At 56.5% G+C, this 12,791-nt stretch overlaps 1 protein-coding gene across 5 annotated transcripts in view; it reads right to left on the minus strand.

Annotated features, from left to right (window-relative positions):
* The window catches only part of UNKL (unk like zinc finger), a 34,917-nt gene extending 22,641 nt beyond the window's left edge, over positions 1 to 12,276 (minus strand). For 4 of the 5 annotated variants that reach the window (XM_079121890.1, XM_079121888.1, XM_079121889.1 and 1 more), the window contains exons 1-4: positions 12,150 to 12,276; positions 10,849 to 11,058; positions 2,841 to 3,017; positions 2,064 to 2,197 (exon numbers count right to left, since the gene is read on the minus strand). In XM_079121890.1, the coding sequence (XP_078978016.1) occupies positions 2,064 to 2,197; positions 2,841 to 3,017; positions 10,849 to 11,058; positions 12,150 to 12,229 (601 nt within the window). In that variant the 5' untranslated portion in view covers positions 12,230 to 12,276. Of the gene's footprint in view, positions 1 to 2,063; positions 2,198 to 2,840; positions 3,018 to 10,848; positions 11,059 to 11,710; positions 11,988 to 12,149 lie in introns of those variants that run through there. The other variant, XM_079121891.1, reaches the window with a different exon arrangement.
* Positions 12,277 to 12,791: the final 515 nt, after the last annotated feature.

Genomic DNA, 12,791 nt, shown 5'->3' on the forward strand with positions numbered 1-12,791 from the left:
CAGGAGTCATGTGAAAGTAGTGAGAGACGGAAGGGTCCTGAAAGCACCTCCTCGCTCTCCCGCCACAGTCCAGCCCCCCAACAGCACGTGGCGCCTGTCACCTCCCACCCTGGACGCTGACTAGGCGCCCACCTGAGCTGGAGCCAGGGATCTGCCCAGGGGGGGCCTGAACACGGAACGCAAAAGCACCCGGCCAGCAGCCCAGGTGGGGCTCAGGCCACAGCCTGTCCCCAGGACTCCGTGCCCGCACCCCGCTCTCTGACCGGGCGACGGCTCATGCCAGAATCCCTCTGGAATCCCTCCCCAGAGGAGGGTCTCTGGGCCGGTGTCCATGCTCCCTGCCCAATACCCTCGATGTTACCTGAGGCCACCGCCTGACAGCCCTGCCCTTGGGTGGGGCCAAGAAGGGGGCATAGCCTGAGTCCCAGGGACCCCAGCCAGGGTGGGAGGCTGATGAGCGGGACCCCCAAGGTACAGGGGGAAGGGAGCCCCAGGGAGGAGGCTGAGGTGGGAGGGAGTCAGGAAATGCCTCCCTGGGCTCATTGGCAACTGGCCACTTGCCCCTCCGGGGAGGAAAGGTGCGTGAGGGAGAGGACCCTCACTGCAGCTCCAGGGCGCCATCCACATGCAGGAGCCCTCGGCACGGGAGCAGGAGGACCGTCAGAGCTCTCAGAACTCGGAGAGCTGTTCTTAAGACTCCCCTGCCAGCAGGAGCAGTGGCCACACCTGCCACCCAGCTACTCAGAGGCGAGTAGCCTCGGCCACTTGGCAAGGGCCTGTCCCAGAATAAAATAAGAAGGGCTGAGGGGAGACGGGTCGAGCTCAGGGTGGAGCACTTGGCTGCACACGTGAGGCATGGGTTCCATCCTCAGCACCACATACGATACGTAAGTAAATAAAATAAAGGTGTTGTGTCCACCTACTAAAATTTCTTTTAAAAAAGGGCTGAGGGTGTAACACAGCGGTAGCACACCCTGGGTTCCACCTCCAGTGCCAAAACAAACACCCGAACCTCACTGCCCACGACGTGTGAGACAGGCAGACCCTGGGACACAGGCGGGGGCGGTGCTGGGGCCGGCAGGGGCAGGCTCGTGGGCACCCACTTCCAGGTGGCGAGAATGTCCTGGAATGCGTGGGTGGTGGCACAACACTGAGTGTACGAAATGCTACTTTACTTTTTTGTTTTTGTGGTTTTTTGTTTGTTTGTTTCATGTATTTTATTTTTTTAAAATTTAATTATTTATCTTTTGATATTTTTACAGATTGCATTTTGATTCACTGTACACAATGGGGTACATTATTTCGTTTCTATGGTTGTGCACGATGTAGATTCACACCGTTTGTGTGAGCATACATGTGCGTGGGTCATGATGTCTGTCTCAGTCCACCATCTTTCATACCCTCCTTCCTCTTGTTTCCTTCTACATAATCTAAAGTTCCTCCATTCTTCTCTCACTCCCCACCCCCCCACCCCCATTATATATCATTCTCCTCTTATCAAGGAAAACATTTGGCCTAAAAATATGGAACGCTTCACGAATTTGCGAGTCATCCTTGCGCAGGAGCCATGCTAAGCTTCTCCGTATCGTTCCCATTTTGGTGTATGTGCTGCCGACGTAAGCACACCAGTTTACTTTTTAATTACTTTTTGAAGTTCTGGGGATGGAAAGGGACTCGCACATCACACGCTAGGCAGACACCCTGCACTAAGCGTTGGCCCAGACCTGAACTGCTCACTTTAAAATGGCGAGGCAGCCCTCCAGCCCTGTGTCCTCAACCCTGTTCCACGTGGACGCTAGTCTGAGGCAGAACATGATCAAGAACCTGGGCACGTCAGAAAGCAATGGAGACACCCAAGTTCAAAGTGTGGGGTTAGAGAAGTTGGGAAATCAAGCACGCTCCCTCTGGCCAAAACGGGGGCAATCTGCACATTAAGAAAGATGATAACTATTGGATTGAAACACATTATAAAAAATCACATATGCATGTAATTCGCCTGTAGGTCACCTTACAAACAAAAATGAACCAAGCAGGTCCCAAGTGGAAGGAAGCAGCTGGCTTACCTTGCCACCGGGGGTCCTCGCCCAGGATCTTTTCAATCATGGCCTGGCTGGCCAAGACCCCGGGCTGCAGATCAGGCATGCCGTCCCCACTGCCGGGCTGGCCATTCTGCAAGGCTTCCTGAGCCTGCAGCTCCCTGCAACCAACAGCACAGTGGTTATGGCTCTATAGCGTCCCAAGCCCTTCCACAGGGAGCGGAAGACAGGGGAACGCCTGGCTCCTGAACCACTGGCCTCCCACTCCACACAGCCCACTGCCTGGATCACTCAGGACGGAGGTTGTCACAGCCTCGGGGGCAGCCTGCACCTGGGATGACAGTCCCAACCCAAATCCTAACCATGTAACAGCTGTGCTTTGTTTAGGAAGAACTTGCCAACAACTTGGGAGGCTGAGGCCAGAGGCTGAGGCTGGAGGCTTGCGAATTTGAGACCAGCCTGGGCAACTTACCAAGACCCTGTCTCAAAATAAAAACCAAAATGGGAAATGGGTTGGAGAGGCAGCTTGGAGCATCCCGGGGTTCAATCCCTAGTACCAAAGGGGGTCCAAAAAAAAAAAAACAAAATACAAGGAAGGACTGGCTTTCTTGCAGCAGCCTGTGCACAGTGTGAGTCTGCACCTGAGCCCTGAGCACCGTGGCATGCAGAGGGGAAGCGCCAAGTCAGGGCACATGCGCAATCTTCACGTCACAAGTGAAACCGGGCCTTGGAGAAAGGAAGGCTTTGAGCCAGCGGTGCCAGAGCAGCGGGGAGGTGGGCGGGCCCCCTTGGACGTCCACTCACCTGATGTCACACACGGGTGGCCGCAGGTCCAGGGGACCATGTGCAAAGGCACAGTGCAGCCCGTTTTTCACACAGTGGCCGCGCGCGTCCGTCTCGTGGATGCACGTGCCTGTCTTGTAGTAGCGCAGGTGGTACTTGCGTTCCGTGTCCCCAGTTGTTCTGTGCAGGTAGGGACACCTGGAAGCAGAGGGGCAAGCGCACCGTGTGGCTCCTGTGGGCCAGGGGACAACCTGAGCTTCACCTGCTGCCTCGCCAGCATCCGGGAGCAGCTGCCTCCACTCTCCCAGGGCCGACTCTGGGCTGAGTGTCAGGAGGTGTTCCTGAACCAGACCTGCGTCTCTCTTTGGGATCCTTCCCTACAGCACTCTGGGTACTCTCATGGCAAATCCCTCAATCACACCCAGCAGGAAAGCATGCTGCGCTCCATGAAAATCATCCTTCTTAGTTTTAAATGAATTCTTTGCACTTGGGTTTGCACTTTGTACGCTGGTCACGTCCTTTCCCTGATAAGTCATAATGAGAAGGGTGGTGGCCTCTGTCCCAGCTCCTGTGCCTCGGGGACTCCAAGATGGAGTGGGGAGGGCCTGCACTTGGCCAGGAAGGGCCCCGCGGAGCCCGGCTGGAGGAAGCAGGTGGGCTGCAGATGGTGCAATGCCACAAACCCACCGTGGCCACACAGCATGTCCAGGGCCACGTGCACCAGGCAGCTCCTGGAGCAGGGCAGGGGGTGGGGAATGGGCTCACACTGCAGGGGTGGAGCAGGAGCAGAGATGGTCTGGGAGGTTCCAGCATTCATGGGCACAAGGTCTGTGGGCACCTCCAGCTGGTCCCACCAGAACAGCTTCACAGACGGGAAAGGAGAAGGAACACCTGAAGGGCCAGCTGCCCTCCCAGCCTGGCTGCCACAGGGCCCTGCCCAGCCACATCCACTGGCCTGAGGAGCAAGGCAGAGAAAGCAGGGGTCCTCATCACAAGCACCCAAATTTAAGGACAGGGGCCTTCACCTCTCACTACTGTCCACATCCACCTCACCAGGGACAGAGCTACAGTCCTGGGTGTGGCTGAGGGTCACCTGGTCTAAACCCCTATGCTACAGGATGAGAAAAGGCAGCCTGGAGTTCACATGCGGCTGCAGGCTGAGGGCGGAAAGGAGGCAGGCGTGCTGGTCAACCACGGCAGGCCGGGGCCGCGTGTCAGCACTGGGTGCAAGTTGGCAGAGCACTAACCTACCCCCCTCCCTCCTGGTTCTCTTAGGTCAGTGCTCAAGGCATCTTGTTTCTGCAACGCGCCATTGCCATGGCAACCAGAGCACTGTGAGGCCACCCCTCAGCACAGAGGGACTCCACTACCCGGCACTATTCTACTGGGCTGGCATCCCTGCTCCTGTACCACCTCAGAGCTTGAGCTGACTTAGAGGCTTTTTTTGGTTTTAGTACTGGGGATTGAACCCAGGAGTGCTCTACCACTGAACTACGTATTGAGACAAGTGCTGCTAGATTGCAGAGGCTGGCCTCAAATTTGAGATCCTCCTGCCTCAACCTCCCAAGTCACTGGGATTACAGGCCTGTGCTAATGTGTCTAGCTTGACCTTAAGCTTTAATGTAAAGAAAATACATCTCAAAAGCAAGAAGGGACATCTAAAAAGCAGAGTGGCCCCCTACTCTCTGATCAACCAGAGAGGAGAAGGAGGGGAGTCCCAGGTGCCTAGGTGACAGGTGTGACCTCAATCCTACTCAAAACCAACCAGATTGTGGTGAAAACAGCTGTTGATGGCATGGCACCACAGTGCCACTGGATATAGCTCAGCCACTGTGCTCTTGACCATGACCCAGCTCAGGAGGAACGAGGACTCCAGCCAAGTCTCCAGGAGCACAGGAAACTCTTACCTAAAACAAGGGTGGGTCTGACCAAGCACGGAGCAGCCTGCAGCTCAAGCTGGTGTGTGCCACACTCCCCAGACGGCCCCACAGGCCTGCTGATCAGACCTTCCTGGGACTGCACTTGAGAGCCACCAGGCTTAGAGGGACTGGTACAGTGCGGTGCCCCGGCCTTCAGAGCACCAGCACAGCTGGCAGCCAGAACAGCACAGCAACACTGAGTGGCAGTGGCAGGAAAGGGCCTCCCCCAGCTGCAGAGGGCGAGCCGTGGGAGAGCGGGGGCGCCTCAGGCCTGCCCTTCCTCTTGCAGGCTGGGCCATCAGGTCACTAACTAAGCTCAGGTCTCACACTCCCCCAGCCTCCAGCCTCCAGGAGCTGCTCTTCGCCCCCTCAGTGGGTCCAGGGCCCCTTACCAACCACGGGCTCCACAGCAAGCCCACCTCCATCCTGGGATCTCACAGAGCTGATTATGGCAGGAGGTTGCCCCCCCCCATTCTTATGTGGGCTCTTTGGATCCAGAAACCCAATTAAAACAACAGCTGGTTAACCAGATAAAAGCATATGCATTTTATTAAATGATCGTATATACGGGATCTTCACAGACAGAACACAATGCTCCTGCGCTTTCTAGACAAAAAACAAAATGCATGGAGGAACGAGAGCACAGACGGATCTCTGGATAGGGCTGGAAAACTCCAGGGATGCTACCAAGAGGCACGGGGCATGGAAGCTCCTGCAAGGGGAGGGCTGCTTCAAGGTGTTCACTCAGGACCATCACACCCCCCCCCCCCCACCCGCGTGCTATCAGCTCACCGTGAGTCTCCAGTGCTCAAGGCAATCTTCTGGCCTTGGCGTGAGAAGGACGCCCCCCCCCCCCCCACAGTGTCTTTATGGCAATACAGGTAGGAAAGACGGTCCTAACAGTCTTCTCCAGGTCACGGCGGCTCGGGCAGCTTCGACTCTGGTCAGTCAACCTAAGATGGCACGGCAAGACTGCACGGCCTCACCTCCCAGCACCCTCTCTGCACCTGGCTTCCTCCAGCTCTGCTCCACCTAAGGTGGGAGAGCTTGTGTGCCCTCCCCCAGAGGCTCCACACTTCAGCCACTTCAGCCTCGGGAGCACCGTTCCAGATCCTGGCTCAGATGCTCTGTGCAATTCCCTTAAGGCAATAGCCCAACTCTTCACCCTTTTTTTTTTTTTTTTTTTTGGCGGTACTGGGGATCGAACTCAGGGCCTTGTGCTTGCAAGGCAAGCACTCTACCAGCTGAGCTATCTCCCCAGCCCTGGTAGCCCAACTCTTAAACATGGTACTCAAAGGTCGGGCCTGTCCCCAGCTTCCTCACGTACATAGCCATGGCTCACAGTCACCTGCAGGGCACACAACTCTCACCTAAGCCTTAGGTCCTGTGACTTGTCACATGAAACACCAGAAAAGGGTCTCGCCATGGAAATACCAGGTGCAAGATGTGTGATACAAGTCTCAATAACAGATCCTTCTAAGAAACTCAGGAAGTACCAAGCATCTCCCACCAGTTCCTGTAAAACACACGTGGAAAGCCCAGTCTACTCAGAGTGGCAGCTCACCTAGACAAGGCACCTGTTCCAGATTTCGCAAATGCCAGACGGGAATCTGGGGAGGGCTGCACTGCCAGGGCCCCCAACAGCAGGCAGACCCGTGTGCCAACAGTGAAAGTCGGGCCCCACTGGTTGGGTGAGCCCAATTTTTGTTGCAAACAGGAAAAACTGAAGGTGCTCTAGAGGTCCACACCCCTAGGAACGATGGCAGGAGGAGGGTTAACAAAAAGAAGAGGGTCGCTTTGTACCTTGCAGATGGGGGCTACCTGATTTTTCTCCAACTACAATGGATCTTTGGAGGAGCCCCTCAGTTCCTCTGATCAGAACCAAAAATTATTTAAAAGCAAAAATGCCGGCAATGGTGGCGCTGGCCTGTAATCCCAGCGACTTGGAATGTTGAGGCAGGAAAATGGCAAGTTCGAAGCCAGCGGGGGCAACTTAGAGAGACCCTGTCTTGAAATAAAAAGGACTGGGGACGCGGCTCAGTGGTAGAGTGCGGTTCAAGCTTCAGTACCGCAATCAACAAAACCTGCACCTGCCATTCGCGGAGCGTGTGCACCCGCTCTCGGGGAGGGAGGCGGCCGTGAAATCCCGCGGTCAGAAGCAGCAGCGCAGCCCCGGCGGGCGCCGCGGCGAGGCCCGCTCCAGGAGCAGCTTCGGGCTGTCCCTGAGGCTGGACCCCAGAAACCGCCGCGAAGGAGGGGCGTGTTCCTTCCAGTGCGCAACGCCTGCGCCGGGCCACGCGGTGGGGACGCAGACCCCGCGCCCACGGCCGCCGCTCGGGTCCGAGCGCCGCGCGAAAGCCGGTTCCCACGGGGGTGGGGCGTCGGCGCACGTGACCCGGACGGCCAACCGCGGCCCGCGCAGGGGAAGGGGCGTGTCCGCCAGAACAAAGGCACTTAGACCTGTCAGAGCCGCTGCGCGGGTCAAAAGGCGGCCGGTGCGGGGGTGGTGGCTGCTGGAGTGCCCGCGGGCGGTCCCTGCGGAGGAGGGTCCTGAGAGCAGGGGCGACAGCAAGGGGTGACCGGTGACAGCAGGAGCGACGGAGGTGGGTGCTCACGAGGGGTGTGGAACGTCGCCCCAGACCCCACGGAGGGAGGACTGGGAGGAGTGCAGGAGGGCGACCACTGAGGAAGGGGGGATGGTAGGCGTGCCGGCAGGGGCGAGTGCGGGGCCTGCCACAGCGGAGGGATGGCTGCGGAAGGGCAAATGAGAAGTGACAGCAGGACTGCCGAGGCGGAACAGCTGGGTGCCAGCCCTCTCTGGCCCCAACGTATGCCCAGTGTCAGGGATACTTGATTTCCTGACATGAGCTGAGGGACCTTTGCTTTTTGATGCATATTCATGTTCTAAAAATAATAGGTGGGGAGCACAACGACCTGCACACCTGTAATCCCAGCGATTGAAGAGGCAGGATGATCAAATTTTGTGGCCGGTCTCAGCAACCTAGGGAGACTCTTGGCAACTTGGCAAGATTCTGTCTCAAAATAGAAAACAAAAAAGGGCCTTGCAAGCACAAGGCCCTGGGTTCAATCCCCAGCACCGGGAAAAAATAAATAAATAAAATAAAAAATAAAAAAGGGCTAGGAATGCAGTTCAGTGGTAAAGTGCCCCTGGGTTCGGTCCCCAATAGTGAAAAAATTAATGTTAGTAATACATACGCCCAAAATAGAAATTACAAGAACCAATGATCTGAAATAAAAGCCCCATTCTTTCTCTGAAAGGTACTATCTATTTACAATTTCCATAGCAACCCTGTGAAACCAAAATATGTAATTCAGTGGGATAAACTGGCTCTTCCATGTGCACAGGGATGAGAACGTCCCTCTGCTGTGGAAGGAGCAGTAATTACTAAGGAGAGATTCCCAGGGGAAGCAGCCTGTCAAACACTTCTGGAAGGGCAGAAAAAAGTCATTTCATGTGCTCAACAAAGATCAGAAAACAAAAGCTTCAATAAGACACAGGATGCACCTAAAACAAAACATCAAACAAGCATCCTGGTCCCACTTCTGTGTCTCAGTGATAAACTGCAAGCCATTTCAGCTGCATGTTGACACATCTGAAATAAGTGCATATCATCAAATTACAATGGGAGCACAACTAATGTTGATAACTCTTGATAGGTGTCCACTGTAGCACTGTTCATTCAAGTAAGAAGGGACACCGCCCAGATGCCCAGCAAAAGACTGAATCAATACCAGGACATCCAAGATCTGGAACCCAAAACTCCTATTAAAAGGGGCTCTCTGGGCTAGGGATGTAACCCACGGTACAGCACCTGCCTAGTGTGCACAAGCCCCTGGGTTCATCCCCAGTACCACCCCCGACCCCTTACACACACACACACACAAAGGGGGGGCTTTTTTACATTAAACTATCACCAGGGAATTCCTCCAAGGAGTTCCCATGCCTGATCCTGGGATGGAGTCAGACAAACAGGTACTAACCTGATATTCACACTCCAGTGGACACCAACTCTAGGCTCCAGGCTCAGGCACTAGCAGCCCAAGAAGACCAGGAGAGCTGGGCAATTAGAGAGTAAGCCGAGGCCTCAGAAAGAAAGTCACCTATTTTCTAAAGGCATTTTTGCAAGAAGCAGTTGCCCAAGAAGCAATAAAATACCTGTTCTAGGAGAACACCACCTAAACTAGGTAGAGCTGGCTACTCTACCTGGTTTGGTTAACAGCAACTGTTTAATGACCTGGTGTTCCTCTAAAAACTGTTCAGTCAGTGTTGAGTTTATGAGGGCTGGGCTGGGGCTCAGTGGTAGAGCACTTGCCTGGCACGTGTGAGGCACTGGGTTCCATCCTCAGTACCACATAAAAGAAAGAAACACACAAACAACAGGTACTGTGTCCACCTGCAACTACAAGTATATTTTTAAAAACCAGTTTATGAGAGGATCACCATAAATCAAGTTTACTCCCTAGCAGGATGAGGTGGCACACACCTGTAATCCAGGGGAGGGAGGCAGGAGGATCACCAGTTAGAGGACAGCATCACAGATGTACCTCAATGGTGAAGTGTCCCTGGGTTCAATCCCCAGTTAATTTTTTTTTACTTTCTGGAGCCTGATACTGTGGTGCACACCAGTGATCCCACAGCTCAGAAGACCAAGGCATGAGATTCTGAACTCAAGGTTCGCTTGGGGACTGGGGACGTGGCTCAGTGGTAGAGCCTGACATGAAACGCTGGGTTAGTTCCCGAGCACCAAAAAATAAATAAATAAATAAAATAAAAATAGCAAAGCTGGCCTGAGCATCTTGGTCAGAGCCTATCTCAAAATAAAATTTTAAGAAAGAGCTTGCCTCCCATGTGCAAGGCCCTGGTTTCAAGTCCCAGTATAATACACATGGGGTGCACTCCTTAGTCCAGTCACTTTTCTTTTTTTGTAATAAAGGAGAACAGATCACACAGGATCTCTGTGCTGCAGCATGAGAGCTGTCGTCAAAAGAGGAGTCAACCTGAGAATCAGATCCCTTCAAAGGGTAAGGGGATGAAGCTTTCAAGACTGACGGCCACTCATCTCCAGGCAGGAATGGGCCACCCTGCCCTCCCCAAACAAAAAAAGAGGGCACCTTCTGATAGCACCTTGCACCTTCATGTGAACACACCACCTGGCTAGGACTTTCCCCGCCTCCATATTTCAAAATAAAGACATCTGTTAATAACACCATTAGGAAACTCATTAAAAAATCGATGCCAACATATTCTGATTTCTTAAACAACAGTTTGCAAGTAATTTCCTATAAACTTTTTAAAAATTAAAGTACACATATAACCCCATGTGGTGGTACACTCCTGTAATCCCAGGGTCTCAGAAGGCTGAGGATGGAGATCCCAAGTTGGAGGGCAACTTAGTGAGACCCTGTCTTAAAATAAAAAGGTCTGGGAGGTAGCTCAGTAATAGAGCACCTGGGTTGAATCCCCAGCACCACTCAGGCACACACATAAACTAAGAATGTAAAAGGTAAGAAGGAAACATTCCCCACACCTTCTATAATGTGAGCAAACACTCTGATACAATGAACAAAAAGCAACTGATCAAAATGATCCCAAACCTGAAACCTATCTAATACAGGCGATTCTAAGGAAGGGATGCAGAGAACAGGAGGAAATCACGAAGTGAAGCTGAATCAGTTTGAAACACACAAGATTTATACCTAGCCAGCGCGGTGGGGCATGCCTGTAATCCCAGTGGCTTAGGAGGCTGAGGCAAGAGGATGGAGAGTTCAAAGCCAGCCTCAGCAATGGCAAGGCGCTAAGCAACTTACTTTCTAAATAAAGTACAAAGTAGGACTGGGGACGTGGCTCAGTGGTCGAATGCCCTTGAGTTCAATCCTCAGTACCCGCCCACCGCAAAAAAAGTTTACACCTAAAATACGCATGTTGCCTCCCGCACTGACCTAAAAACTAGGAAATACCCCCCTCAACCGAAGACTTCAGGACAAAACTCCTCCAACAAGCGCCAGACGCCGAACACACCGGGACCCCTGCTGACAGCGCATCCAGGCGTCCAGGCCGAGGCACCGCAGCGCCCACGTGGGCCACTTACTCGTCGCCGTCTGGACACAGGCCGGTGGCCTCGTCGTACTTGGAGCAGTACACGTCAGGGCTGTAGTTGAAGGTGCCATCGCGCCTGCGGAGGGGTCTGCGCCGACGCTGATTTAGGAAGTGCCAATGGAAACAGGTGAAGGGGCGGTGCTGGCCACACTTGTGCCGCACAAACAGGGAGCACTGCTCGGTCCTGAACTCCTTTAGGTACCTGGAAAGACAGACAGCGTTGCGGTCGCTTCCGCTGCCACCTCCGCCGTTGGGCGGCCCCAGGAACTCATAGACAGATACGGGTTCTTCTCGGGGTGGGGGGTGGCACCACGACCCCAACTGGGAGCCCAGATCATCCCAAGCGGCCCAACCCGCCTGGGCGCGTTTCCCGAACCCCAGGCGCGAACTCTCAGACCAGACCCCAGACGTACCAGAGAGGATCCCCCCACCCCCGTCCCAGCTCGTCCCGGAACCCCAGGTGCAGCTGTCCATCCAGGGGCAACACGCCCCCCACCTATTCCCTGAGACCTGGTGGACTCCAGGCGACTGAAGAACGCCCGGGGGGCGTTCCCAGGCCCCCAGGGGCGAACTCCCAGACCCCAAATGTGGTTCCCCAATCCCAGGCGCCATGCCCCCGACTCGTAGCCCAGATGGTTCTCGGGTCCCAGGCACGGTCCCTATACCACAGGCGCGACCTCCCAGACCCCACGCACAGCCCTCCATCCCCAACCCCAGGCACACCTCCGGGTTCAGATTCCAGATGGCCCCCAGGCGCGTCTCCCCAGACACCAGGCGCAGCTGCCCAGCCCTACAGCAGACGCGACCCTCAGCCTCAAGTGCCGCACCGCGATCTCAAGAGCCCAGACACCCACCGCGACTCCAGGCGCGGCCTTCCGCCCGCAACCCACGGACCACGCCAGACCCTGGGCGCCGCCTCTCGACCTCAGGCGGCGGCAGACTGCGCGCAGACGGCCGTGCGTCCACCAGAGCCCAGGCGCGCCCCGGAACCCTAGCCAGGCCCTGTTTCCGATCCCCAGCCAGGGACGCGCGGACCCCCGAGCGCAGGCGCGCGCCCCAGCCGGGCCCGGGACCACCCCAGGCCCGGGGCGCCGCCTCTTCCCTCGCGCGCCGGCGTCGCGTGCGGACCGCCGCGGCTCCGCAGCCCAGTGCCGCCGGCGAGCGGCGGGGGCGCGGGCGGCGGGCGCACCTCGGTGGCGACACCCAGGCCCGCCGGGCGCGCGCGCGAGCCGCTCCCTGCGCCTCGGCGGCGCGCCGGCATCCAGGCGGCGCGGGCGGGGGCCCGGCACTGACCTGTAGTGGGTCGGCTTCTCGGTCTGCGGGGGGGACCCGCTCACCGCCGCCGCCGCCGCCGTTTTCGAAACCGACGGCATTTTCAGTCAAAACAATGCAGCGCGCATGCGCCGCGCCGGCGCCCCCGCCCCCGGATCTCCCCCCGCACCGAGCCCCCCGCGCCCCCCGCCGGGCCGGCCCCGCCCCGGCCCGCCCCCGCCGGCCGCGCCCCCGCACGTAGACCCCCGCGCGCGCGCCGCGGCCGCCGCCTACCGGAGCGCTCGCCGTCGGTCGGTGGTCCGGCGCGGCGGGGCGCTGGGAGCGACGCGGACCGGCGATGCTCGCGGACATGGCTCCTTTTAGCACGGAAAAGTCTGAAAGCAGAGCCTGGCCGTGGTCGCCCCTGCGATATGCTGGAGATCTGGGAATTGTGTCCCTCCGATGGACGAACCGAATCATATGGGAACCATAACCCAGCAGAGCTGCTTCCTGACACAGGAATGCAAGAAGCTGGCCAGCAGTGGGCAGAGACGCCCAGGGTGCGCAGGGAGGCACCGCGGCAGGTCAGCCGGCCGGGGGGCTTCGGGAGGGGAGCCCAGGGTTGCGGTGTGACGTCTTAAATGCAAGATAAAACAGGGAGGCGCCCTTGGCAGAAGTAGAGTT

Source organism: Sciurus vulgaris, assembly GCF_902686455.1.
Source record: "Sciurus vulgaris genome assembly, chromosome: 18".
NCBI classification, from domain to species: domain Eukaryota; kingdom Metazoa; phylum Chordata; class Mammalia; order Rodentia; family Sciuridae; genus Sciurus; species Sciurus vulgaris.